This window comes from Malania oleifera, chromosome 10 (assembly GCF_029873635.1).
Source record: "Malania oleifera isolate guangnan ecotype guangnan chromosome 10, ASM2987363v1, whole genome shotgun sequence".
NCBI classification, from domain to species: domain Eukaryota; kingdom Viridiplantae; phylum Streptophyta; class Magnoliopsida; order Santalales; family Ximeniaceae; genus Malania; species Malania oleifera.
Genome location: NC_080426.1, coordinates 79,697,227 through 79,725,147, shown reverse-complemented (window position 1 = coordinate 79,725,147; position 27,921 = coordinate 79,697,227). Strand labels below are relative to the sequence as shown.

The 27,921-nt window shown below is 38.4% G+C and overlaps 1 protein-coding gene across 1 annotated transcript; it reads right to left on the bottom strand.

Moving 5' to 3' along the window:
• Positions 1 to 5,143: 5,143 nt before the first annotated feature.
• Positions 5,144 to 24,691, bottom strand: LOC131166286 (uncharacterized). Its single transcript, XM_058124691.1, has 5 exons — positions 24,278 to 24,691; positions 24,115 to 24,179; positions 23,266 to 23,495; positions 5,663 to 5,798; positions 5,144 to 5,583 (listed from the first exon to the last, which is right to left on the bottom strand). The coding sequence occupies exons 1-5, from the start codon at positions 24,600 to 24,602 to the stop codon at positions 5,449 to 5,451; spliced, it is 891 nt and encodes a 296-aa protein (XP_057980674.1). The 5' UTR covers positions 24,603 to 24,691; the 3' UTR covers positions 5,144 to 5,448.
• Between the last annotated feature and the right edge of the window lie 3,230 nt (positions 24,692 to 27,921).

Below are 27,921 nucleotides of genomic sequence, written 5' to 3'. Positions count from 1 at the left end.
AACTTTCACAATTCATTTCATCAATTCAGTAATCACATTTTCATGTACACATTTCAATATAAATCATATGCCACACAAGTTTTCATCTGATATTTATATCATAATAAATTTTAGGTAAAATAACATAATTCCATTTTCACATAATAACTCATCCAGTATTTCTCAAATCAACTATAATAATTTATTCCCCTTACTTGACTTACTGAGATTCCACTAAACACCCAATTTTCTACGCCCTTCGCCGTTCGCAGCCCAAAAACCTACAATTCACATTTTCCCCAAATTATTCAACACAACTCCCAGAATAACTTCCATATAACACTTCCCACATTTTATATACTCCAAATTAACTTAAAAAATCCAAAATAAACCACTTACCTCGGTTTTGGGATGGTGCCTCGGAACCCCAACTTGAAAATCTGCTCCACGTACGTTGTAGAGAATCTTCCTAGGAACCCCATGGTGGTTCCTGAATGTCAATTCGGGCCTTAACGGAGCTGGAATCGAAGGAAGAAAGGAAGAGGGTTCGTAGGTTGCATGAGAGAGAGAAGGAGAGAAGATTTTGATTTCATAAAAATAAAATGGCTCTAAGTTTCCCCTTATACGCCCACTGTAGAGAAAACCGTCGCCGATTTTCTAGCTCCTCTAGAAAACCGTCGCTGGTTTTCTCCTTCTTTGGCCAAAAATCACTTTTTCCCCTTTTTCTTTATTATTTTATTTTCCCAGGTCTCTACAACCTAGGCAAGGTATTTGCAAAGGTTAGACTTGTTCACCTAGGCTTTCTTTGACCACAAAAATTCACCATAGCAACATACAATTAGTGAGTGAGGGAAGTAGAAAAGTAACGATCTTAGTTAAATTGTTCCATCTTTGTGCACCTCCTCAGAATGTGATGGTGATCATTCAGCCAAAATAGTCACCTTAAAAAAAAAAAGGTCACCTAGACACAGTGAATCACATGTTGCCTAGTCACCTTAGTGACTGAATAAAGAATTGTCTAGAAAAGGTATGAGACAAACACTGCAAGTAAGGCACAAATCACCTAAAGGATGGAATTGCTTGTCATACCAAGGCAACACAGAAGTTATAAGTAGCCACTCAGATGACATAGTCATCATGCAAAGATGGTCGCCTAAGCCATCACGCAAAGTTCCTCCATTATAAAGTCACAAGACAAATAAGAATTGGGCAAGCATGTCAACTATAATAAAGTGGACTTTTAATGTTATAAAATGATCCCAATTTATAATTAGGTTTAAATTTTTTTACATTTTTCTACTATTAGGATTTATTATTTTGAATTTATGCTTGTAATTATAAATTTAATTTAGGTTTGGCCCAAGAAGACTATAAATATGTGTAATAGTTATTGTAAAAGAATCTCCAACTCAATTCAGCAAACATAATGCAATACCACAACGCTAAATCGGCTCGATGCCTTTTATCTCTCTTATCTCTTTATCTATTTATCTCTTTCTCTCTCACTTTCTTCGCCCCTCCGTCTTTGCTCTCTTTATCTTTCCTTACCTTTTCTAATCTAAGTCCTTCTACCTCCCTCTTTTCTTTACCTCATATGATTTCTACAATTCTTGCTATCTATATTTTTGCAATTTTAATGGGAGTTGTTATAACAAGTAAATTCACAACCAATCCACCAACTATCCATCTCAATCCACACCTTCACTTAAAGGGTGTCAGATTTTTTATCAAACATCTTTTTGGCACACCCACATGGGACCCTTTATGCCATCAGTCACCTAAGGTGCAAGATAAGGCCACTATGTTGTCGAAATCAATAAGACTTATCAATGCTAACTTGATGATGATTTGATGTCAATTGGTCATAGAAAGTATTCAAGCGGTTACTCACACTTCTAACAAGGTGACAACTATGATGAAGATAATCATGGGTGATCTACAAACCGAGATGAGACCCTAGATGGAGAGTATGTGAAGAGATATGTTTGGCATTTCAAAATTTACAACAAAAACCCCTATGAAAGCCCTTATTACCATTTGCCCGTAGTTCTCCTATTGGCATGGCCAAACCAATGCCTATAGATGCAATGGTCGTATCATACAACATTTTTTTTATTTTTTATTTTTGAAAGAGGATTCTAGGGGAAAACCCTGTTAACCCCACAATTGAAACATGGTCGTACCATCGTTCGTGATGACTTTGGCCAGACTCAGCAGCATGGGGAGGAAACATACTCTTTTCCTAGAGATTGTCAACTATGAAGATCAAGCGAATGATTTATTAGTCAATTGCAGAGAAGAGGATGTAAAGATCAAGCCCACCATCAGCTAACACCATGAAGATTCCTTAGAGGTTGATTACATGACGAAGGAAAATGATTCTCATTCAGACAAACATAAAGAATACCATAACTTTTGCCTGGCTGAGGATTTATTACTGATGATGAAGGCAATGATGATCTTACAAATGAAGATAAACTCAAGCTCGATTTGGAGGTTGGTGAGTTCATTGGCAAAACTTTGACCCAGACAAGGACCATTCCTTGACCTTTTTTAAATCCAATATTGTGTGATCCTATCCCTTGCTTAAAAGTGGCTTGGCAAGCATTAGTCTGAATAATGGGAAGCTAGAAAGTTTCAAATATCTAGCAGGGTGCACTTTGTTGTCCTAGCCCATCTTATATCTTGGCCTTCCTCTTAAGGTAATCTTTTGTCTACCACTTTTCGAGACCCAGTAATTGAGAGGGTATAGAAGAGACTAGAGGGCTGGCAGAAGGCATAGCTCTCTTTGGAAGGTAGGATTACTCTTATTAGTGCTTGCTCTAATATTCTTATTTAGTATCTTCCTATTTTTAAAATTCCCATAAAAGTAGTTGGGTGCTCAGAGAAGCTTATAAGAGATTTTTTTTTTTTATTATTCAATTAGGAAGAGGATGAAAGGACCATCTCATTTGTCAAGAGGTAATTAGGAGACTAAAATCAAAGGGAGGTATAAGGCTCAGTGATGTGGTTTCTAAGAACATCTTCCTTGATAGATAAATAGTTATGGAGACTCCCCTTAAAGTAATATTCTTATTTAGTATCTTCCTATTTTAAAAAATTCCCATAAAAGTAGTTGGGTGCTCAAAGAAGCTTATAAGAGATTTTTTTTTTTTTGGTTCAATTAGGAAGAGGATGAAAGGACCATCTTATTTGTCAAGAGGTGGTTAGGAGACTAAAATCAAAAGGGAGGTATAAGGCTCAGTGATGTGGTTTCTAAGAACATCTTCCTTGATAGATAAATAATTATGGAGACTCCCCTTAAAGTCTAATTCTTTATAGCACAAGATAATAAAGAGCAAGTATGGTGTTCATAGGAATGGGTGTGATACTAAGGCAAGTAGCATTGTTTCCCATACGAGCCCCTAGAAATTTGTTTCACAGGTTTTTGGTTAGTTTTTCCCCTTTATTTGTTTTTCTATCTGAATTGAGGATAAGGTTTGTTTTTGGGAGGATATTTGGATGGGTGAGACTTTGTTGGAATTTTAAGTGCCTTGTTTTTATATACTATCTTCCATTCATAATGCATCAATTTAGAATCTTATTGTTCCGGTGGAGTTATGTGTCATAAGACTTTCATTTTTAATTCAAGCGTCTCAATAAGAGACAGATAGATAAGCTCATTTTCTTGTTGAGTCTTCTAAATTATCTTGATTCTAATAGGGGGGGATGTAAGGATTTGGATTAGGGGCTCTTCGAGGTCTTTTTCTTCAAATTATTATGTCCATCTTAGAAATCTCTTACCCTAGTGTTTCTTTTGGGATAAAGTAGTGTGGAAGGCTAAAGTCCCTTTTAAGATTCAAGCTTTCATTGGACTTTGGTTTTTAACAAATTTAATATGAACAACTTGGTTCAAACTAAGAGGCCTCACAAAGCTCTCAAGCTAGATGTTTGCATGATGTGTTATAAGGAGAATGAGACTAATTGTCATTTATTTTCATTGTATGGTGGCGATATTTTTGTGGAACAATCTATTTTCCTATTTCGGTGAGATTTGTATCTTTGCTATTTTGTAGATACTTTGGAAAAACATTATGTTTTTCGCTTCCTTTTGAGCTCACTCTATCAGGGTTTTTTAGGGTATTTCATTGTCTCATACCATAGGGACTAGACGTTTGCAAGATGTATATCTTTTGTAATTTCTCTTTTCCTATTTTTGGTTTGTTTTGGGGGATGCCTTATCCTCCCTCTTGTAATTGCCTCCTTCATGCTTTAATGATATTTTTTATATCTATAAAAAAAACCTATAAAAGTCAAACTAAAGTTCATCCTCCCCAGTTGATCATTTTCTTCTATATGGTAGAAGGGTGAGCTAGTTTTCTTCTCTAAACTCAAGTTTTTTCTCAATGACAGTCCCGACAAAATACAGAGGTGCAAAATAATGTGGTCAACATAGTTTTTCCTTCTCTTCCAAACTCTCATAAACTAATGGAATGTCTTTGAACACAAGAAAAAATGAAGTTGTTTACAAGGCTTTGGAAGGGTTGGATGGGTTTTGAAGCAGTCAAATCCGACTAGATCAAGTACAAACTAAATAGCGCGATTTGATTCGATTCCACAATTCACCCAACAAACCTTACAATTGACCCATGATTAACATCATTTTGCAATTTGAGATTCAAATTGATTTGAGTCTCACTTAATTTGAATCAAACAATTCCTCAAGCTTTATTAGGAATCAAGCATTGCTTTGGAGAAACTCTAGTAACTAAATCAAGAAGCATATGTTCCTAATGCATTATCAGGAATCAAGCATTACTTTTGCCCAACTAATGTTGTAACCAAATATATTCTAATTAATGTTATTAATATATATTACTTTTGCCCAATTAATAAATGATTTTAATAAAAATTATTGTGCTTTTTTTTTTAAAAGACATTTATGCAGCTTATCAATTTGCCAAAATGAATATGGTGCAAGGGCCCATAAATTAGTAAAATTTAAGTAAACAAAAAATCAATCAAAATTGACTATTCTCATTTTGATTCCTACACATCTGCACACCTGCACCATGCACCTGTAGAATATTGGAAATCCAGAAGTTAAAAATCAAAATTGGCCTCAGATTTTGATTCCTAGAGCCAATTCTCAATGACCAAAACTAACTAAAACTCTGACATCACATTTCTTTTAACTTCGAAGAATTCAGGTCTCAAAAGCTGAATTCTGAATTCTCGGGAGATTTTTTAAATGTAGTCAAATGAGGCAAAAAAAATGCCATGCATTTGATGACCAGGCAAGCTGTTCATAGTTGTATTATTGTGAGACCAATGATAATGATGTACAGACTACCTACTCAATGTGCTTGCCATCTGCATTCTAAAAAGCACACCATATTCTGAAATTGAATGATTTCAAAAAGATTACAGGGTTACAGGGCCCATCTGAGTCCTTGGCTATAATTGCATCCAAATAGATACTCACATCTGTTACAAAGAAGGTGATGTAGTTACAGGAGGAAGGTGGATTCCTGGCCTTGATACCCATTCTTTGCGATTCCTGTAGGCCTCAACAGCCTGTAAATGGAGCCTCTCACGTGAAGCATCTTGAACAGTCCTCAATGCCTACAACACGGGGAAATTCCAATTTAAACTGAAGAATGTGTCTTTTAACACAAGGAGATGAAGAATTATATTACAGTACCTTAGGCTTGGGAATTGCATCCAGCTTTGGCGGAGCTTCAACGACATCCCCAAACTTGATCTTCTCATGCCCAGAGAAATCCAAAATTTCATCTGCTTTACCTTTTTTGTGCTTCTTCTTCTTTGCCTCCAAATATCTATATGAATTCAACAACCATGAGCCAGATGCTCAAGACAGGCAACACAACTTGTGTTTGATGAGCCAAGCTATCTAATATTAGCAATTTTTTAAGAAGCTTATAAGTAAAGGGGAAAAGAAAATACAGTTAAACACAAGAAAACAGAGCAGGGCTTTGAACAGCTCACAAACAGAACAGGAAAACAACTAGAACTGAAAAACCAGCTCAAGTTTCAGCAGCTCCAGTTCCACAAATCTTTTAAAACTTGCAATGTAGCTTCTAATTTCTTCAACAACCTTGCACTCTATCACAGCTCAATGACAGGTTCTCAAACATCCTTTTGCTCTCAATAAATTGTAAGTGCAAGCATCTTACAAAAAGAGCAGGAGCAGAACCAGAGGAGGCCAATAGGATACTACTTATCATAAAAGAGAAAGGTTAAAAAGCCATCTCCAATTATATTCCTAAAACAATGCTGAGCCATATTTATAGCATCCAGCTCCCTCTTCCTTGATTAGCATCATTAAAGCTTTTGCACAGGCATTTGTATCAAATTAAGTTGGGCTTCAATTCCACAATCAGAAATTGACATTACAGCAGCAAAACAAAAAATGTACTCACAGAAAAATAAGTTCTGGCATATGCTGAATTTTCACACTGTTTCCACACAATAAAAAAATTCAATAAATCAAACTGGAAAAATAGAAAAGCAAGTTTTACATTAACTGTCCAAGAATGTCTTTAAGTTGTAATATTTTCATTGAGAAGATGGCCATTAGGAGTTGAGAAAAGTTAGCAAAGGAATATCTTTAACCCACATCACCATGGTTGTCCATATTAGGTGTATGTTCACTGATTTCTCTTCCAAGCTAAGGTGGATTTTTTTTTTTTTTTTGGTGCATAGAAAGAGAAGCTTCATTGAGCTAGAAAGGAGAAACAGATACAATGAAGCAGAACAAGAAGTTGTCACCTATGAAAACAAAAACAAAAAAACAAACAAACAAACAAACAAAATCAATCTAATAAAGCTGCTCATTTCAGTTGATATCTCGATGCCCATGAAGACAAACAAAAACAAAAACAAAACAAAAACAATTTAATAAAGCCACCCATCCCAGTCGACATCTTGAAAACAGCATTCCTTAGAACATTCTGCCCTATAAGCTTTAGAGAGAAGCCAAATACCTTACACTCTCCAAAAGAAACCTCTGATATTCTCTTTTCAAAAAAGGGGGAAAAAAACAATCTAGCATTCCTTTCCATAGAAATTTTCTATAGCACAACACAAAGAGCAGAGCTCCATGACCTCTTCTCATCCTTAACCCAAAACCAGTAAAAGATATAGTCAAGAGCTCCTTCACTGGTTTTGCAGACCCACTCTTCACCTAAAAAATTCCAAAAAGTGTATTCCACAAACCCCAAGCAAAAGAGCAATGTAGAAAGAAGTGAGACACATCCTCAGAACTATTGCCACACAAGAGATACATATTGGGAGATAAGGCTTTAGAAGGCCTCCTACTCTGCAGCAGATTGTTGGTGTTCAACCTTATTCGGTGTGACTAGTCAAACCAACACCCATATCTTAAAAGGAACTTTAGTCTCCCATATACCCCGATGGAGAGGAAAATCCACATCAACCTTAATAAGGTGAGAAAAGAATTATGTTAGAGGTTATATGTCTTTTAGTATTATTGTTATTGAGTGTTAGTATGATAAATAGTGAGAGTTAGTAAGGGTATCATTGTCATTAGAATGTATTTAATTTTTATTATAAATAGAGGAAGAGACCTATCTTCAAGTTAGGTCATTCATTTTAATCAAATCTTAACATGGTATCAAAGCGTGATCCAATCTAAACCCTATTCCCCTCAGCCGTCACCGGAAAACACCATTCCTACGGCTGTTCCTTCTAGATCCATCTCCATCTCATATTATTTCATAAATTCAACCATATACCCATAAACAAACCCCCCCCCCCCCCAACCCCCTGACGATCCACCCCACAAAACCCCATCACCAAAGGACACCCCACGCGCCCTCACATGTTGGCCAAATGCCAGCAGGGCCAACTCCACCCGCTGGCGCATGAGTGAAGTTCCAGCCACTTTTTTCTTATTTTTTTCTGTGACATGCTCTGATTCCTTCTTTAGGCCATATTATCAAGCCGTTAGGCCACTCTTGCTCAAAAATTCAACTTTTTTCAACCATGCACACACGGCATTCCGTTCATTTCTGTTCAGGGTTTGTGAAGGCTTCTTTGTGAATTTTTTGGAGCCGTGGCAGCGTTCGTATGTTCAGTTGTGAGGCTGCAGCAGTGCTATATCGGTCAGTAAGTTGTTCACCTCATCCGTGGTTGTGTCGGTGCTTCACATAGTTTGTGATTGTCCTGATTATTGATTGTTCTTTTTGTTTTGGTGTGGTTGTTGATTTGTGAGTGCTGTGGCAGTGCTATATCCGTCTGTGAATTGTTCACCTCATCTGTTGTTGTGTTGGTGCTTTATATAGTTTGTTATTGTCCATATTAGTTTTGGTTGTTCTTGTTTTTGGTGTGATTGCTGATTTGTGAGTGTTGGGATGGAATCTATGAAATCCCAAAAATTTGTTTCCTACATCACTGCCACAAATAACAACTCAAAAGTTGGATGGAAATAACTATGTTCAATGGTCTAAAGCTGTTCGGATTTATTTAGCAGGATTAGGGAAGTCTGACCACTTGCTCCAATCTGATTCTTCTGATGAGAAGAGAAAAGACGGGTGGATTTAGGAAGATGCCTTAATTGTTTCCATTTTATGGAATTCAATGGAGCCGCAGATTGCACGGACGTGTATGCATCTAGATATGTGCAAGGAGATTCGGGAATATGTCAAACTTCTATACTCCAGTAACATTACACATGTATGATTAATTCCAGGAATACTTTCAGTTACAACAAGGAGACAGAAGCATTGCAGATTATTTTGGATAGATGAAATGTATTCAAGAGGAGCTTAATGTTGCGCAAGTTATACTGCCGACGTTCGTGAGACGCAGAAGCAGGGGGAGCATATGACAGTTCTTCATGTTCTAGTAGGCTTGAGAGCTGAGTTTGAGGCAGTTGGGCCTCACATACTCAGTAGTGTCAAGCTGCCATCATTTGCCAATGTTTATTCTCGTGTCCTTCGTGCTTCCTTTAGCATGCATTCTCCTACTCTTGCATCTGGCTCCAAGAGGACAACCTTTGCTACACAGGGTAATTCCAGTTCTCTCTACCAAATAACTGCAAAAGTTATCGCAGTAGTTCGAGTGGTCGTAGCAATAAAGATGGATGAGGCAGAGGTACTTCTCGCAAGTACACTCATTGTGGACAAAATAATCATACCATTGAGCAGTGTTGGGATCTTCATAGCAGACCTTCATGTGTTACCATGCAGCCACCATTGACTTCACACCTTTGGGGGCAACCAATGCAGTCACCACTGACGACCTTTGGGTTCGAGTGGGGGGCAACGTACTGTATCTATGTTAGAGGAAGAGTATTCCAAGTTCCAGCAGTATCAAGCATTACAACAAGCTTCTCTTCCCATTGCATCTCTTGCCCAGACCAGTAATCACACAGTATGCCTGTCATCTAGTACTTCTCGTCCTAGTCCTTGGGTCATAGACTCTGCTACCATTGATCATATCACAAGTATACCTAGCTTTTTCTCCACTTTTCAATATCCTGCAAATTTACCTTGTGTAACTCTTTTTGATGGATTTACTACTGCAATCAAGGGAATTGAGATTGTAAATCCACTTTTTCTATTTCTCTTCCTTCGGTTTTATATATTCCCAAATTTCCTTTCAACGTGATGTCCATTAGCAAAATTACTAAATCCATGAATTGTTCGGTGACATTCTTCCCTGATTCTGTGGTTATTCAAGATTTGAAGACAAGGAAGACGATTGGCGGAGGGCGTAAAGCTAGTGGACTCTTATCTCCTTCTACTGCTTACACTACTACTACCATACCTTTTCAAATTCATTGTCGCTTGGGTCATCCTTCATTGGAAAAGTTAAAATGTCTCGTTCAATTGTTCCTAGTTTGAAATCTGTGTCTAGTATCGATTGTGAGTCTTGTTAGTTGGGAAAGCAACATCGTGTTTCTTTCACTTCCCAAGTCAATAAACCGGCTGCAAACCCTTTTATGTTAGTTCATTCAAATGTCTGGGGTCCTAGTAGGGTCCTGTCCAAGTTGGGTTTCCGGCACTTTGTAACCTTTGTGGATTATTCAAGAATGAGTTGGTTATATTTAATAAAATATCGTTCTGAATTATTTCATGTACTTTTTGCCTTTGTTCTGAAATAAAGACTTAATTTGGTTTGCCAGTTCAAATATTTCGAAATGACAATGCTAAAAAGTTTTCCAGTACACAATTCAGTATTTATATGACTCAATTTGGTATTGTTCATCAATCATCTTGTGCCCACTCAACAAAATGGGGTTGCAGAGCAGAAAAATAGACATCTTATTGAAATCACTCATTCCTTTATCAAATGCATGTACCTAAAGTGTTTTGGAGTGATGTTGTACTTACTACTTATTATCTGATCAACAAAATGTCATCCTCTGTTCTTAGCGGCAAAACTCCCTACTCCATTTTGTTTCCTAATTCACCTTTATTTTCTATTCCTCGTATATTTGGATGTGTGTCTTTTGTTCATCAACTAACTCCTGGGGTGGATAAGTTGGATCCTTGTGCTATAAAATGTGTCTTTCTGGGCTACTCATATACTTAAAATGGATAGCATTGTTATAGTCTTGTGCTACATCGCTTCTTCTTTTTTCTGCCGATGTTACCTTGTTTGATTCTACACCTTATTACACCCAGTCATTGAGCACTTATGAGCTCAATGAGTCTCTTCCTTTTCCTAATTTTCCAAATTCTACATTGTTGTACTTGCCTAACCAACCATCTAAGTCTCGATGTAGTTCGAGTCCTTATCGTCTTAATCATCCTAATTTGTAGATGTATTCACGACGGCCGCTCCAAGGAGGAGAGTCCCTTTTAGCTTCTACTACCATGCCTTTGGTTTCCTTGTCTGATGATCATACTTCCCATGATGTTGATCCTCCTAGTGTTGTTTGAAAAGGTAAACGCACATGTACTCAAGACTCCATTTCCAGCTATGTTTCTTATGACTCCTTATCACCCTCCTATTATTGTTTGTTACTGCTTTATCATCTACTACCCTTCCTAAATTTGTTTCGGACATTTTGTGCAGAAATGAGCATGTTGTGCAGGTAGAGTTAGAAACTCAGGGCAATGATGATGGTGTTCAGAATGTAGGGAGTTCTAGCTTGGAAAAACAGCAAGGTAACAGTATCGCTATAAACAAACCCAGATGCACTATCAGGCCACCGCCCAGGTATGAATTTGATGATCTGGTGTCTTATGCTCTCATTACCAGTTGTAAGGATCCAACTACTTTTCAAGAGACGGTGCCCAACCAGAAGAAAAGTAGATGGATGGGTGCTATGGTGGAGGAAATGGAGTCATTACATAAGAACCAAACGAGGGATTTGGTAGAGCTTCCAGAAAGGAAGAGCGCGATAGGTTGCAAGTGGGTGTATAGGACGAAGGAAGCGAAATCAAAAAAGGAAGGAGAGACATTCAAGGCATGGTTAGTAGCAAAGAGATACTCACAAAAGAAAGGGGTTGATTATGATGAAATCCTCTCCCCTATGGTCAGGCACACTTCCATTAGGGTAGTGTTGGGATTGGTGGAGCATTATGATATGTAATTAGAGCAAATGGACATAAAAACAACATTTCTCCATGGTGATTTGAAGGAGCTAATCTACATGGTACAACCAGAAGGGTTTAGTCAACCTGAATAGGAGCATTTGGTTTGTAAACTAAAGAAGTTACTTTACGGGTTAAAGCAGTCTCCAAGGTAATGGTACAAACGTTTTGACTCCTATATGATCCGGATAGGCTACAGGAGGTGTTAGTATGATTGTTGCGTGTATGTTAAGAGTCTTGATGATGGTTCTCTTATTTTTTTGTTGCTTTATGTTGATAACATGCTAATTGTTGTGAAGGATATAACTAAGGTAAACCAGTTGAAAACTCTGTTGAATAAAGTTTGACATTAAAGATTTGGGTGCAGCCAAGAAAATTCCTGGAATGGAGATTCGTAGGAACAGAACTACTGGGTGATTGTGGTTATCTCAGGACGGTTATGTGAAGAAGGTTTTGGAGAGGTTTAGCATGACTAATGCAAAACCGGTAAGTACATTGTTAGCGAATTATTTTAAATTGTCTACCGCTCAGTGCCCAAGGACAGATGATGATATTCGTGACAAGACAAAGGTCTCCTATACTAATGCAGTCGGGTGTTTAATGTATGCTATGGTATGTACAGGACCGGACCTGGCACAAGCTGTCAGTGTGGTAATTAAGTCTCTTTCAAATCTTGGTAGACAACATTGGGATATCGTCAAATGGATTTGACGATACTTCTGGGGTACTTCTCACCATGACATCATGTTCAGCAGGCAACAGAGTGATCCATCAGTTGTGGGATATGTAGATGCAGATTATGCAAGGGATCTGGATGACAAGAGATCTACAACGAGGTATGTGTTCATCCTTGTGGGAGGGCCTATTTGTTGGGGGTCATGGTACAATCTCTGGTTGCATTATCAACAACTGAGTTGGAGTATATGGCAGTCGCCGAAGTTGTCAAGGAAGCATTGTGGCTTACAGGTTTAGTCAAGAAGCTGGGTATACAACAAGGTGGAATTCATGTGCGTTGTGACAGTCAGAAAAATCAAGTGTATCATGCGAGAACTAAGCATATAGATGTGAGGTTCCACAGGATCTAGGGGTTGATTTCTTCAAGTGAACTTGTGCTTGAGAAAGTTCAAACTTCTAAGAATGCAGCAGTTATCTTGACAAAGCCGGTTACCACGGATAAGTTCAAGCATTGCTTGGACTTTCTAAATGTCTCCAATTGCTAGATAAGAGGCGGTCCCAACCTATTGTCCTAAGTGGAGCAGCGGGTTATGTTTTTGGTTTTCTTCCAAGGGGTGTATATTCGCCAAGGTGAAGATTGTTGTAATATGTCGCTCATATGTTGAGTGGAGTGCATGTACAAAGAGAAAATATGGGAGAAAACATTGAAGTTGACATGCAGGAGGAAAACGTCAACGGTTTCCCTAAAACCATCGACTGTTTTTGGTGCTGTTACATCGATTGTTTGGTCTCGGCTTCAAAAAGTCGACGGTATGTCTGAAACCATCGACGGTTTTGCTTGTTTACTCAACACTGGTTTTCGAATTTTGAATTGGAAGGTTGCATAAGTTGGGTTTCCATGGGAAAACCTTTGAGAGGGTCATATATACATGTCGTGTGATGTAACTCAACATCTTTTGACACAAGATAGTAAAAATTCACTGTTGTTTGCTCCAGTGGAGGCAAAGTAACAGGAGAGCTCTTCAAGGAACATCTTCCTCTCTGCAAGTTGTCAAAGATCGCTGGTTAGCTACGATTTCTAATTGGCACAGTAAGATGACTGGGAGGAACATCTACGTAATTTTTAATTTTCTTGGCACCATTCAATGACAGTTGTGTTCTTTTCAATTCTTCTGTTGTACTTGGGTAGCATCACCTTGATGCCTTTTTCCCCTACTTAATACAATGTCCCTTCGCTGATAATAGATTAAGATAGAAATTTCATTTTTCCAAATCTCACATTTGATTTCCAAGGAAATTTCATTCTATAGTTGAAACTTTATCAAGTTTCACTAAAATTTTGAGATTTTGATAAATTTCAAATGATTCATGAAATTTCAACGAAAAATATGCAAGACTAAAATCAACTGCATTTTGGTCTCCAGCGTGGTGGAAGTGGAAATATCAACCGAAATTTCAATAATTTCATGGAAATTTAAGACCATAATTACACCCCATTTGCCCATTCACCAGTTTGCGATAAAATTTGAGTGACAACACCCCTCCGGCCCTCCCTAACCCATTTTAAATTTAGCTTTTTGCCTTCAACTCCCAGCTTCCTTCAAAAGTACATCCTCTTAACTCATTCTTCAAGCTCACCTTCCTAGCTTTCTCCTTTCCACAAAGCCCCTCTCCAATATCTGTATTTCCTAATTCCCATCTAGCAAACTCAATTTACTCAAAATACTAGCTTTTTAACTTACATCTCCAAACCCCTCTAAATGGTTTTAAATAACAGTAATAGCCATGTCTAACAGTCGCAGTTATAGCGGAATTTATGTAACTAGTAATGGACACTACATCCGTGAATTCATTTTTTGCATTAGAGAACTTCTTAAAAGCATATAGATTTACATGTTTTAAAGCAAGAATCCTATATATTAATGATTTAAATGATTTTTAGTAAATTCTAAGTCTTTTTAAATACAACATATACTACAAGTATTGGATGTCATCTTGGTTGCTTTAGTTGCTATTGACGAGAAGAAGCACGCATTTGCTACTTTTTTCTACTTTATTGACCATAAGTGAAATTCAAATTATGAAATCATAAATATAAAGAAATATAAAATATAAAATGCCATCTTTTATACTCTTTTAATCTTTAATGGAATTTGTGTATCCATAAAATAAAATATAGAATGTTCACATATTAAACGAGACCAAAAATGCATATAATAGAATGTAATTTAGTCTCCAAACTAGGTGTAAGAAAAATAGAAAAATAAATAAATAAAATTGAAAGAACTTAGAATATAAGCACATTTAATTTAGTGAAAGAAAGTTGGGTTTATTTGACTGGTAGTTAACCCAGAAATGTATTTTTTTATAAAAGAAAATCACTAACTAAATAAATCAACATAAACTTGAGTTTTTAAGCTTCAACAAAGGGTAATGTGGCTAATTTACTAACTAATACTTTGGACCATCTAGAGGGATGGTGCTAAAGGGGGAGAGGAAATTACAAATTGTCCTTTAGTAGGTGAGAGAGAGGATCCAGATCTGCTTGTTTGAACCAATCAGATTCTACTTATGCTGATCCTGAAGGTAATCTTGAGAGTCTTCGTTTAAATCTTAAGTGATCTTTGATAGGACTGCACAAAGGGGTTTCTAAGTCTTTGAAAGACATTCTTCGTTTTCTAGGAAGGTTCCTAATTACTAAATAATGCTTTGGACCAAAGGGATGATGGTAAAGGGGGAGAGGAAATTACCATTTGTCCTTTAGTGGGTGAGAGAAATAATCCAGATCCACAAGGCCCCTAGTGTGGATAGGGTTACATTTTGTGAGTCAGTTATAAATGATGGAGCGGGGATATGACTGGAAGATGGTATATGTCCTCGAACTCAAACTTGGAACTCGAACTTCCCAAATTAACACCAAATGAGGCAGGATGGGTGGATTGAAATGGAAGAATTGAGATTGTGGTTAGGCTTTGATACCAAATGATGCAGGGGAAGCATCAAGGTTCTGCAACCATGGAGAAAGTAGAAGAGGAAAGGGGAGGGGAGAGGAGATGCTAGGGGGAAAACTCACGTTCACTTCAATTCAAATTCATCAACAACTCCCTACATCATCGCTTTCACACACCATTTATAAGAAAGCCTCTAAACATATGATATTACATACATGCCCCTAAAACTACATTACATTACAAACATACCCCTAGAATACACAATTACTACAAACAGGCCCCGAACATAAATAATCCTGATACAAGCAACTACACACATATACTTAAGCAACTAAATAACTAAGCACATTTGGGTTTCGAATCCAATAAACCATTCATTCTATTCTTTGACATAGGCTTCTTAATTGGGTCGAAATGATCCATCAAAATAGCCGCTTCTCGTCCTACATCACCTTGTTAGTGTTGTTGGAGGAAGGGGAAGGGGGCAGTAGTGAACTGGTGGTTTACTTCAGTTAATGGTCCTTCTAGACTTATCTCTAGATTCCAATTTTGGGAGGAGGTGGGGGTTTGTGTTATCCTTGATGAATTGGGTAACTTTAATGTCGTTAGATTGCTACTGGAAAAAGAAAAGGTGGTGGGAGGTTTTCAACCAGAATATAATTTTTAGTGATTCACAATCAGTCTAGCACTGTAACGAATCATAATGGCCATTACGGTTGTGAATTGGAGTACCTCCAAGATATCACTTATTAACGGTCCCAAAAGCTACCAATACTATTACGTAATGTCTATAACAACCGTTACGCATCAATTTTTAAAACTATGCCTTTAAGCTCCACTTCTTTAATACCTCTTTAATCCCTTAAGCTTCTTCATTAAGCTAAAACCTTTCGACCCAACATCACACTTGCTCCAAGTCTCCTTAACTGAAAACAATGATGTCTATCCACAATTTCTCAAAATAGAAAGGAATGGGACCCCATCCAACCTTTCTAGACTCCAACAAAAGAGGAAAATGGTATTCCAGCTAGAATCTATTAAGTGAGATCAGGAAACAGCTCCTCCCACTCATTAGTTAAAAGAAATCAATATAATCAACTAGCTACTGCTCGCCCCGTCCCTCCCTCCGTCCTACTGACCAAGTAAAAAAAGCATTGTACAATGAAATATCTCTCAAACCACATTCCCTATTCAATTTGCCAAAAAATTATATTCTGGTTGAAAACCTCCCACCACCTTTTCTTTTTCCAGTAGCAATCTAACGACATTAAAGTTACCCAATTCATCAAGGATAACACAAACCCCCACCTCCTCCCAAAATTGGAATCTAGAGATAAGTCTAGAAGGACCATTAACTGAAGTAAACCACCAGTTCACTACTGCCCCCTTCCCCTTCCTCCAACAACACTAACAAGGTGATGTAGGACGAGAAGCGGCTATTTTGATGGATCATTTCGACCCAATTAAGAAGCCTATGTCAAAGAATAGAATGAATGGTTTATTGGATTCGAAACCCAAATGTGCTTAGTTATTTAGTTGCTTAAGTAAATGTGTGTAGTTGCTTGTATTAGGATTATTTATGTTCGGGCCTGTTTGTAGTAATTGTGTATTCTAGGGGTATGTTTGTAATGTAATGTAGTTTTAGGGGCATGTATGTAATATCATATGTTTAGAGGCTTTCTTATAAATGGTGTGTGAAAGCGATGATGTAGGGAGTTGTTGATGAATTTGAATTGAAGTGAACGTGAGTTTTCCCCCTAGCATCTCCTCTCCCCTCCCCTTTCCTCTTCTACTTTCTCCATGGCTGCAGAACCTTGATGCTTCCCCTGCATCATTTGGTATCAAAGCCTAACCACAATCTCAATTCTTCCATTTCAATCCACCCATCCTGCCTCATTTGGTGTTAATTTGGGAAGTTCGAGTTCCAAGTTTGAGTTCGAGGACATATACCATCTTCCAGTCATATCCCCGCTCCATCATTTATAACTGACTCACAAAATGTAACCCCATCCACACTAGGGGCCTTGTGGATCTGGATTATTTCTCTCACCCACTAAAGGACAAATGGTAATTTCCTCTCCCCCTTTGCCATCATCCCGTTGGTCCAAAGCATTATTTAGTAATTAGGAACCTTCCTAGAAAACGAAGAATGTCTTTCAAAGACTTAGAAACCCCTTTGTGCAGTCCTATCAAAGATCACTTAAGATTTAAACGAAGACTCTCAAGATTACCCTCAGGATCAGCATAAGTAGAATCTGATTGGTTCAAACAAGCAGAATCTGGATCCTCTCTCTCACCTACTAAAGGACAATTTGTAATTTCCTCTCCCCCTTTAGCACCATCCCTCTGGATGGTCCAAAGTATTAGTTAGTAAATTAGCCACATTGCCTGGAAAAGGAAGAATGCCTTTCAAAGGCTTAAAAACCACCTTTATGCAGTCCTACCAAAATCACTTAAAATTTACCTCAAGACTCTCTCAAGATTACCCCCAGGATCAGTATAAGCAGAATCTGATTGCTTCAAATAATGCCAAAAATTGCTTCCTCAACTACAGCATTTTGAAGGCCTGCAGATTCCTTTAAATGGCAAACAACAACCTGTACATATATTCTCAGAGTTCCTCCAGGATTCCAATGTCTCCCCCTCTTTCTGATTAAATGATTCACAATCTCCCAAGTCCATTAAGCCTGATTCTGAACCCCATGTTTCTCAATCAATTGTTCCAGCAGTAAACCTGCTTCAGACTCATACTACCATAATCATCATCCCCCAGCATCACCTCATTTCCTTTTGCATTGATCTATCTTTAATATTGCCCAAATAATTTCTAGTTTCATCATTACTGGATATATTATCCAGAGAGAGAGCATAAAATCCCGCAATCTCCAAATCTTCTTGTGCAGAGCCCTCTTGACACAAGTCTAATTTTGGTAAAAAATCAGGGAGATCAGAGTGAACACTGTTTTCCTCCCCTTTTACCTGAACGGGCTGCCTATCTTCACCTGGTACCATGTTGGAACCATCCGCTTCTCCTCAGGCGTCCCCTGCAGTTCCTTCCTCCGATCCCAGCACACCTGTGTTACTCCTTTAAAACTCCTTGTCACCTCCTGTATTCTTGATGCTGAGCAGATATTTGCCAGCCCAAACATGCCGTCTCTTAGCACCAGACCAACACCTTAAAAGGTCCAGTGTCTACAAGCCTAGAATCCCTATTTTACTTTTCCAACTGTGGCCTGTCTCCCCTAACTGTATAAAGACCATTTTTTGTGATGGTCCATTTTGATTTACCACTCAATGGAAAACCCTTCAGGTCCACCACTGTATTTATCCCTAACCTCCAGAATGTCTCTGAGGAATTCAAAACTGAAATCTCTGGGATACTTGGCCCAAAAATCTACTCTTCAAACTGCAATCTCTGGCGACACCCTCTACCACCTAAGAATTCCACGTAAGCTCAACAGCAATGTTTTCTTCCCTAACAGATTGAATCCCAGATAAGAGAGCGTCCACTAGCCTAAGCTTGTTTCTCTAATCTCTATAACACTGATTTTTTTTTGAGTTTCAATATGTCGAATGATCACAATCCATGCATTTGAAATGCCTGTCTTGCTGGTTGACCCAACTTATGCCTTTAATAACCACATCCAATTTTGTAAAAGAACTTCCATCATCCAGATGCTTTTGCTCCATCAGGATTTCTCATTGAGGACTTTCAAGAATTTTCTAGATTGAATTTTCCCCAATTTATTCTCCAATAATGTCATTCAGATGACCCATGGATTAACAGATTTTTCTGGCCAGAACTGCTGCAGTACCAGTTGTCCTGTACCCAAGTGAATTTAGACCACTAAAACCAAAAGAGACAACCAAAGTCCAGACATCTTAATTCGCAATAAGTCCAATCCATAACACCTCTCAAAATGGAAAATTTCATGTCTACTCTGATGAACTATGATGCATCCCTGTATTCAAACATCGTGAACTAGAGCCACAAATAAGTTCTCATTGCATACTTCTCTCATCTTCACTATTGTTCATACCTTAAAACAATTATGATGCTGGAATTTTCACAACATTAATTCATTTTAGCAAGAAGAAATTCATGGTAACAAAAACTTCTACATCATTATGATATGTTATTTGAAGACAATACACAGTTGCTGGAAACAATGATGATTTCCAGCTCATTTCTCATGCATCTTGCTCTCAGTTATGCATCAGACTCTCTACTGTGGGAAAAGTTTCCAAAAACAATGGTGTCTTCTGGTTTGTCCTTGTGCCAGGTTCTCTGTCGTAGGAAAGTTTCCTTCCTTTTTTCAGACAATATAAGTAACTTGAATCTAAACAAGAGGACAAAAAATTTCTTGTAGAGAAAATAAAAGGAACGAAATATTATTTACTCGATAAACACCTTCATTTAAATTTTAGGTAATACCCAGTGTCACTGCGATGATTAATAGAAGATATCTCACACAAAAGTGCACAGCAGACTGCATTGCTACGTACCAACAACCTAAATGATTAACCTCCTTGAATTATTCAAAAAAGAAAATTGTTGAGTGCTAACTACGCATTATCCACAAGCTAAAAACATGCATCTGAACAAAAACCACCACTCTGAATATTGGTTATTATGTTGTATGCTTCAGGGCTTTCCAAATGAAAGCTCTTTGGTTCCTCCTCCATCAGTCAATGGGTTCAAGCTGAATGTCAATGGTTGCTTTCTTGAAAACTAGGATCAGTGAGTGATTAACATGATTTGCAGAAATTCCAACAAGAATATCATTTCCTCTTCCTTGAGATCGGTAAATATTTGAGAAATTCTAACAAAAAAGTTACACTTTTATAGGGTCTTAAGAGAGTTAAGGATAGGATTTTGGCTGTGATGCAGAAAGGGACTGTCTCTCTGAATGAGATCAACTTCTCTAACTCTGCTCAGAAGCCTTGACAAGTCCAGAATTTGTGCATAATTTTAAATTTTAAAATATAGTGAAAAATGTTAACGTTTCTTCAATACTTTTTGACACTTTTTTTTTTTTTTAAGTAATAAGTTTATTGATATCAAAAATGAACACCAAATACACAAGGAGTGTACATGGGGTAAACAAATCAAAAACAGAAATTACAAGAATCTAGTAAATCAAAAACAGAAGAAAATGATTGGTTTCACAAAGCAGCCAACCAATCCATCAAAGTTGTAAAGAAAAATAGCTTCAGGTCTGAAATGGATCTTTCCTTATCTTCAAAACACCTACTATTTCTCTCCCTCCAAAGACACCACAATAAACAATGAGGAACCATTAACCAAATAAACCCATTTCGATAATGACCAAATCCGCCTTGCCAACATGCTAGAAGTCCCACTACAGATTGCAGCATAACGCAGCCCACTCCAAACAAACCCAACACCATAACCCACAAGTCCATTGCAACCGGACAATGAATAAAAAGATGATCAACCGTCTCATTATTACACTTGAACATGTAGCACCAATCCAATATCCAAACCTTTCTTTTTCGTAAATTGTCAATCGTTAAGCATTTCCCCAAAGCAGCAGTCCAAACGAAAAAAGCTACTCTAGAGGGAATTTTCTGTTTCCAAATACTTTTCCAAGGAAAGCCACAATCTTTGGAGCCCATTAAAATACCATAATAACCTTTAACCAAGAAGCCCTTCTCTCTATCAGATTTCCAGCACATCTTATCCTCACCGAACCCCTTCACCGATGCACCATAAATGGTATCCATAAAACCAGTCAAGGCCTCTAATTCCCAAAGATGCATACCCCTAAAGAAACTTACATCCCAAAACAAGACTCCATTATCAAACTTCATAAGCTCAGCCACGCTAGCCTCTTTATCTCGGCAAAATCTATACAAATCAGGATAGCTTACTGCAAGAGATGTTTCACCACACCAATGGTCTTGCCAAAATTTGACCTTAGACCCATTTCCAATATCATATAGAACATGGCCAGAAAAAGAAGGCCCCCGACTAATATTTTTCCACAAGCCAACACCATGTGGACCATTAACAGGCCTAGTACACCAACCACCCCATTCACAGCCGTATTTCACCTCTATCACTTTGCCTCCAAAAAGCAGCCTTCTCCATCCCAAATCTCCATAAACACTTCCCAAGCAAAGCTTACTGTCTTACCTTCCTTATCCCCAAACTAGTATACAGCAGTTTTTTTTTTTAATTGACTATTGATGAAAGACTATGATTATATGGGAGAAAAGGAAGAGGAAGAGGCAGCATATCAGACCTTTCAACTATATAACATCATTTAAATGAGTAGAAACTTAAATTTTTACATGTATAACAAATTTATTTATTTTTTATCCTCAGTGTCACATTCTAACATTTTAAAATTTGTTGGGTTGATGCTTCCTGTTGGGACAGACTGGTATCCAGCAGCCGTGTTTGTGCTTCGCAAGATTTTGGAAGGACCATCCTAAACAAGAACACGGACAAACAAAGAGCATTGATTTACATACAGCACACCATTCCTCAATCTCTAGAGAATATGGTGTTAGCTTTATTCTAGCCAAACATTGTTTTTATCTCCCAGATTGACCAATTTTAAAGTAAATTTCCCTGTGAATAGGGATGCTGATATGATGGAGTTGCCATTCGATCTAGTTAGGAGTATCATTATCAACTCAATATTTATCCTATTTGATTTTTAAGCTTATATTGAGCTTCTTGTGACTCAAAAACATCATGCACATTGCAAGAACCAGAGGTATCAAGAACGTGTAATACACAATATAAAATATGACATGATACGCTCATTTTTCCTTCCATTTTTTTTTAGGAAATGATATGTATGAAACAGCTTATCTTAACTGCAAACAATTCTTATACACAGTGCATCTTGCCATAAATGGTACAGTGCAATACAATCTTCACAATACTCTCCTAGTTAAGAAACTTGTAGCTAATTACTAAATTTTCTTCCTCCTTTCTTTTCAGTAAGGAACTAAGAATAGCTACTTCCAAAGCCCTAAAGATATATACAACAGGATATTAAGGCTATAATCCCTTTTGTGGCAACTTCTCAGTTAGCAATAGAATCAGCTCTTTTTATCTTTTTTTACCTTAATAACTATTGCATTTGATTTTTGTTTTTCTGTTAATAACTTAAATTAAACTTTTTTTTAAAACAAAAGGTTGCATTTATACGTGTTTTTGGAAGTAAAAGGAGTGTATTGGACCCAACTTTGTTGAATTTAAGGAACTTTTTATAACTGACATATTGTCAAATAAAGGTTACCTTCTATTTATTTATTTATCTCCCCCGGCTTAGTTATGTGAGTGTTAAGAAGAGAAGAGATCTTAGGAAGCGACTAGCGAGTGATCCTGACAGAATATACACAAGTCAGCAAGCGAATTGAGGATTAAGTGAAATAATTAGTTCACAATTACTATGTTGTTTTGTTATTTAATTGATTAATTCTTTAAGCTTTGTAGCATTCATGAAATAGCTTATTTGCTTCTTCTTTTTTTTATCGCATGAAATGGCTTATTTGTTACTCTATACTTCATTGTTATGCTATAAATATTTCTTTTCTAAGTGCATATACACATATATATTCGACTTTGTTGGAAAAGCTTGCAATGCGTGGTGATACTAATCATGATACATAATATTCAAAAATCAGTACAAGATACATGATTTGACGACTAAAGCAACAACATACAGTACAGGTTTGTATGACCTAGGGCAAACAAAATGTAATAAACCCTAGGAACCACGATAAAGATGAAAAAAAGTGCTAGTGGTGAATATGAACATATTAAGCCCTTTCTGAAAAATAGGAAAATGTAGCTACTTAACCCAAAAAAAGAGAAACAAAAAACGGTTATTTCAAAGATTTATTATGAAAGTCCTAATTCCATCTCTTATTCTTTTTCTTTTTCTAATTTTTCCATTCATTACAATTTTAATGTCCATGTCAACACAGAGATAGTTCCAAAACAATATAGACATAAGGTCATGTGAAAGTTCCATACGATTTTATTAGAAAATATTTCAGAAAACAATATGAATGAGGAAAAAAAAAAGTCACAAATTCAAAATGCTTACTTCTTCTTAGCGTCCCGCCTTTTTGAACGAGCAGCACCTAACTCAACTGCCATTTCAAACCTAAGATCATTTACTTTCTTCCTCTTTCTTTTCTTCTTTCCCATTTCATGTGTGCTACTAACATACATTTCATCACAATTATCAATCAGTTGAGATTTCAAATGTCCATCATTAGCTCTCTCTTCATCTCCAGTGGCATTAGAGCCAGACTCAACCTCCAGACAAAGTTTCTATTAAAAAAAAAAACACATAGATTATCAACAACTAAAAATCTAATGTCCCTACTCTCAATGACGAGTAAAAGGTTTGACGAGATATTGGAACTTCATAGAAATACAAACTCAGGTCATGAAAAATGGGATCCCGTTATCTAATCATAGATAGCAGGATCAGTCATTCTCCTTTACAAGGATCCAAGATACTAATAGACAAGCAAATCATTAAACCAATTGCCCTTGTTTCTAAGTTGCTCCCTCCACCAAAAAAATAATAATAATAATTAAATAAAATCTGTTTGGTTGTTCAGAAATTGAAATTTGGCTCTTTTAAAAGCAAATGTTCTACCATACTTCCTACCCAATGAAGCATAACTATACGAACAGGAAGTGCTGCACATCTGGGCCTACTGGTCGACGTTTAGTATTGCAAGGGCAACGTCCCGAGTCTGAGACCACTATCTAACGAATAATTAAAATAAAGCAAAAGCACCTCATTAATCCCATCAGAATTTAATGAAACTTTAACAACGGAAAAAAGTTTTAAAATATTGAAATATTCAGTCAAAAACATTAAAAAAAATGAAAAAAAAGTTCCCTTAAAGAAGGAAACTGCAGGCTGAGCAGTGTTTGCCTTTTCGTTAGAAGCAGCTTTTATTTTCTTTCTCTGTTCCATACCCATTGATGGCCTTGCCGACCCTAAAAACATAGAAGTCATTGAGGAGAAAACAGTAAACAAATTTTCCAACAAAATTGATTGGCAAACAAAGACACGCGCGCGCACATGCGAAGGCAACCTTGTGCCGCAGATGGGCAAGAAGAAGAGGAAGCGAAGGCCATGATTTTGAGAAGTTTGGAAGGGACAGCATCAACGTCATTGGGATCAGGAGGAGGCGGCAGGCGACTGTAACCTCCATGCGCTGCCCTGTAGTTCTTCTCCCTCCGACGACGACCTTTCCCTCCCATCTCTCTCTCTCTCTCTTCGGCTAGGGATGAAGCCGAAACAACCCCGGGAGTCCGCGACTCTAGGCTGTCAGTTGGGCTGTGCGAGCGGCAAGTCCACACTGTCAGTCGGACTCGATCAATTGGCTTGAAATCGAGAAGATCTTGATGTCCAAACATAACCCTCCAGGCCCCAACCAGGTCCACCCGACCAGATTTGGGCTGAGCTTCGGCTGGGTGAGTTTAGCTCATCCCAACCCAGCCTGAACATTTAGGTATTGTTATGGGATCTTAACTTTAAATTTGAGTCAATTAAAAAAATTTAATTTTATTTGAATTTAATACAACTTCCAAATTCAAGACTAGAATTACTTTTTTGAAATAATATTTGGACATAAATTTTAAAGTTTATGCATAAGGAATAACTATTCCCTTGATTCCAAAAATTTAAACTGTTGTGGGTAAAAATAGCTGGGATACTCCTTCGACTCTTATTGACCTGAAAGAGGAAGAAAATAAAGGTTTGGAGGACCCAGGGGGTCACTCCGATGCCTAAGTAAGGGAAATACTTTTAGAGAGGCTAAATGCAACAGTATAATTGTGTTGAATGACTTACCTTGGCCTTCTCTCCAGATCCCTTCTTATAGGGGCTCGAGTTGACCGTAGGTTAGCTCGAATTTATTGCACGGGGGCGTGAATCGCTCCCTAGCCATAAGTGTGTGCACCTATTACTCGGCTATTAAAGCCATTGACGTGGATTTCTCCTCCTCTTTATTGGGTTGGAGCAAATCACTCGTCAAAATGTCAGACCCGGAGAAAGTGCGAGATAGGCGTTGACCTGCCCTCATTAGTGTGATTTATTATGGGCATATCAGTTGTCCCCCCCTCGGTTTCGAATTTTTGGATAGAATTTTTAATAATGGCTTTGTCTGCATTTTTTTTTTTTTTTTTTTTTTTTTTGCAGAAGGGTTGAGTAGCTCATACCGAACTGTTTTGCTGAGCTGCTCGTGCCGAGCTGTTTGTGCCGACCAGTTTCGTCAAGCTATTTGTGCTGAGTAGTTTTGTCCGAGCTCTTTGAAGATGTGCTTGGGCCGAGCTATTTGGCCGAGCTGGTTGTGCCGAGCTGTTTAGTCCGAGCTCTTTGAAGATGTGCTTGGGCCGAGCTATTTGGCCGAGCTGGTTGTGCCGAGCTTTTTGAAGTATTGCTCGAGTCGAGCTGTTTTACCGAGCTCTTTGAAGAGTTGCTTGGACCAAGCTGTTTCTTCCGAGCTGTTTGTGCCGAGCTGTTTTGCCGAGCTCTTTGAAGAGTTACTTGGACCGAGCTGTTTCTTCCGAGCTGTTTGTGCCGAGCTGTTTCGTCCGAGCTCTTTGAAGTATTGCTCGGGCCGAGCTATTTTGCCGAGCTCTTTGAAGAGTTGCTTGGACCGAGTTGTTTCTTCCGAGCTGTTTGTGCCGAGCTGTTTTGTCCGAGCTCTTTGAAGTATTGCTCGGGCCGAGCTGTTTCGTCTGAGCTCTTTGAAGAATTGCTTAGGCCGAGTTGTTGTAAGGAGTGAATTGGACCAAGTTGTCCGACCTTTTCCCTAGAGTGAAGTTTCAGACAACCTGTCCCTTGGAAGAAATTGGCTGAGTTGCCCGACTGCATAAAGGGAATTAGTCATGCTCGTTACTTTGGGCCTTTGCGTCTATTGAGTCGTGCTCATCTGTTGGGTTGTTCTGGCCTCACTAGTCGTGCTCGTCAGTCTGGGCCATTCACCTGATGAGTCGTGCTCATCTGTTGGGTTGTTCTGGCCTCACGAGCCGTGCTCGTCAGTTTGGCCATCCACCTGATGAGTCGTGCTCATCTGTTGGGTTGTTCTGGCCTCACGAGTCGTGCTCACCTGTTGGGTTGTTCTAGCCTCACGAGTCGTGCTCGTCAGTTTGGGCCATCCACCTGATGAGTCGTGCTCATCTGTTGGGTTGTTCTAGCCTCACGAGTCGTGCTCGTCAATTTGGGCCATCCACCTGATGAGTCGTGCTCATCTGTTGGGTTGGTCTGGCCTCACGAGTCGTGCTCGTCAGTTTGGGCCATCCATCTGATGAGTCGTGCTCATCTTTCGGTTGTTTCACCTTTCCGAGGCGTTGTTGCACACTTCTGTCCTGCAAGAGATACATAAAAGCAGGTTTTAAATGCGTTCTACCTTGGGAAGTGGGCTGGAGGAATCTTCTCATTTATGGTCATCCGTCTAACGTTGTGTCCGAGGCGACGTGTTCTTTCCGAGGTAGCGTTTGTCCTTAGGAAGCCGCGTCCATGAATTTGTCAGAGATTTTCTGTGCCCTTTTCCTCCCTCGAGACGCAATCCTTTTTGTAAATGGAGATCCTTGAGATTCCCGCCACAGGGATTCGTGCCCTCCTCTCTTTATAAAGGCTAGTAGATTCTTTCATTCCGCACTCGTCTTCATTCTGAGAGGACTCCTTCTTTCTCTTCTCTCCTTCATTCCACAAGTCCCCCATTTGGTGCTAGGTACGCTTTCCCTCTCTATAGCATTTTTGTTTGGTTGTTCTTCATGTTCTTCATTGTTTTTGCGTTAGCTTTGTATGTTTGATCTTTTCTGGTAAGATGGCCTAGCTGTTTGTGTGTGAAATTTTACTGTCTTGATCTGTCTTGGCATCTTTTCCTCTTTGTTTTTGCTGGTGCTTGCTTGTTTGATCCTTAGGTATAGGTATTGTTTCGTTCAGGCTTTGTTTTCCCTATGGAGTCTTCCTCACAGCCGTTAAGGGTTCCTACTACAGTTCGGAGCGCTCGTTGTGACCTCACCTCGTATGACCTGCAGAATGTTCGTTATTTTTTTGTTGTACCATCAAATATTACTGTTAGGTTGCCATCCGCTTCCGAGTCAGCTCTTGACCAACACTCTGAGGAGCTCTGCCTCTATACCGATTATCTAGATCTGGGTCTTAGGCTTCCTTTTCCCTCATTTGTCTCTAACGTCTTACGGTTTTACCGCATAGCACCTTCTCAACTCGTCCCGAACTCTTATCTTTCGCTCACCTGTTTTGCCGTGCTTCTGCTCTGCTTGGGCCATCAGCCTACTGTTCCGCTTTTCAGAAGTTGTTTCCAAATGCGATCTCATTCTGCGGAGAAGGAGCTATATTATTTCAACTCTCTACCAGGCTATAAACTTTTCTCACCAGGCAGTTCTTCCATCCATAACTAGAAGACTCGTTACTTCTTTGCCTCGAGAGAGTTAAAATTACACGGGCTCTTATGTCTGGTCTTCTCCTCTTGATGGTAACGTTGTATATCTTTTTTCCACCCTCTTTTGCAGTGCTTACTAGTAGGTTATCCGTCTAACTCATCTTTTCTCCTTTCACCCCTTTTTCCTTTGTAGTTCGGGTGCGCCATCTCCTCCCCAGACTTTCCCTCGAAGAGCAAGCCATCCTGAAAGAACTTTGTGTCCTCAGTGAACATGGTATTATCCCTCATAAGGAGCTGCTCCAAGAGCGTGTCCTTGTGCAGTG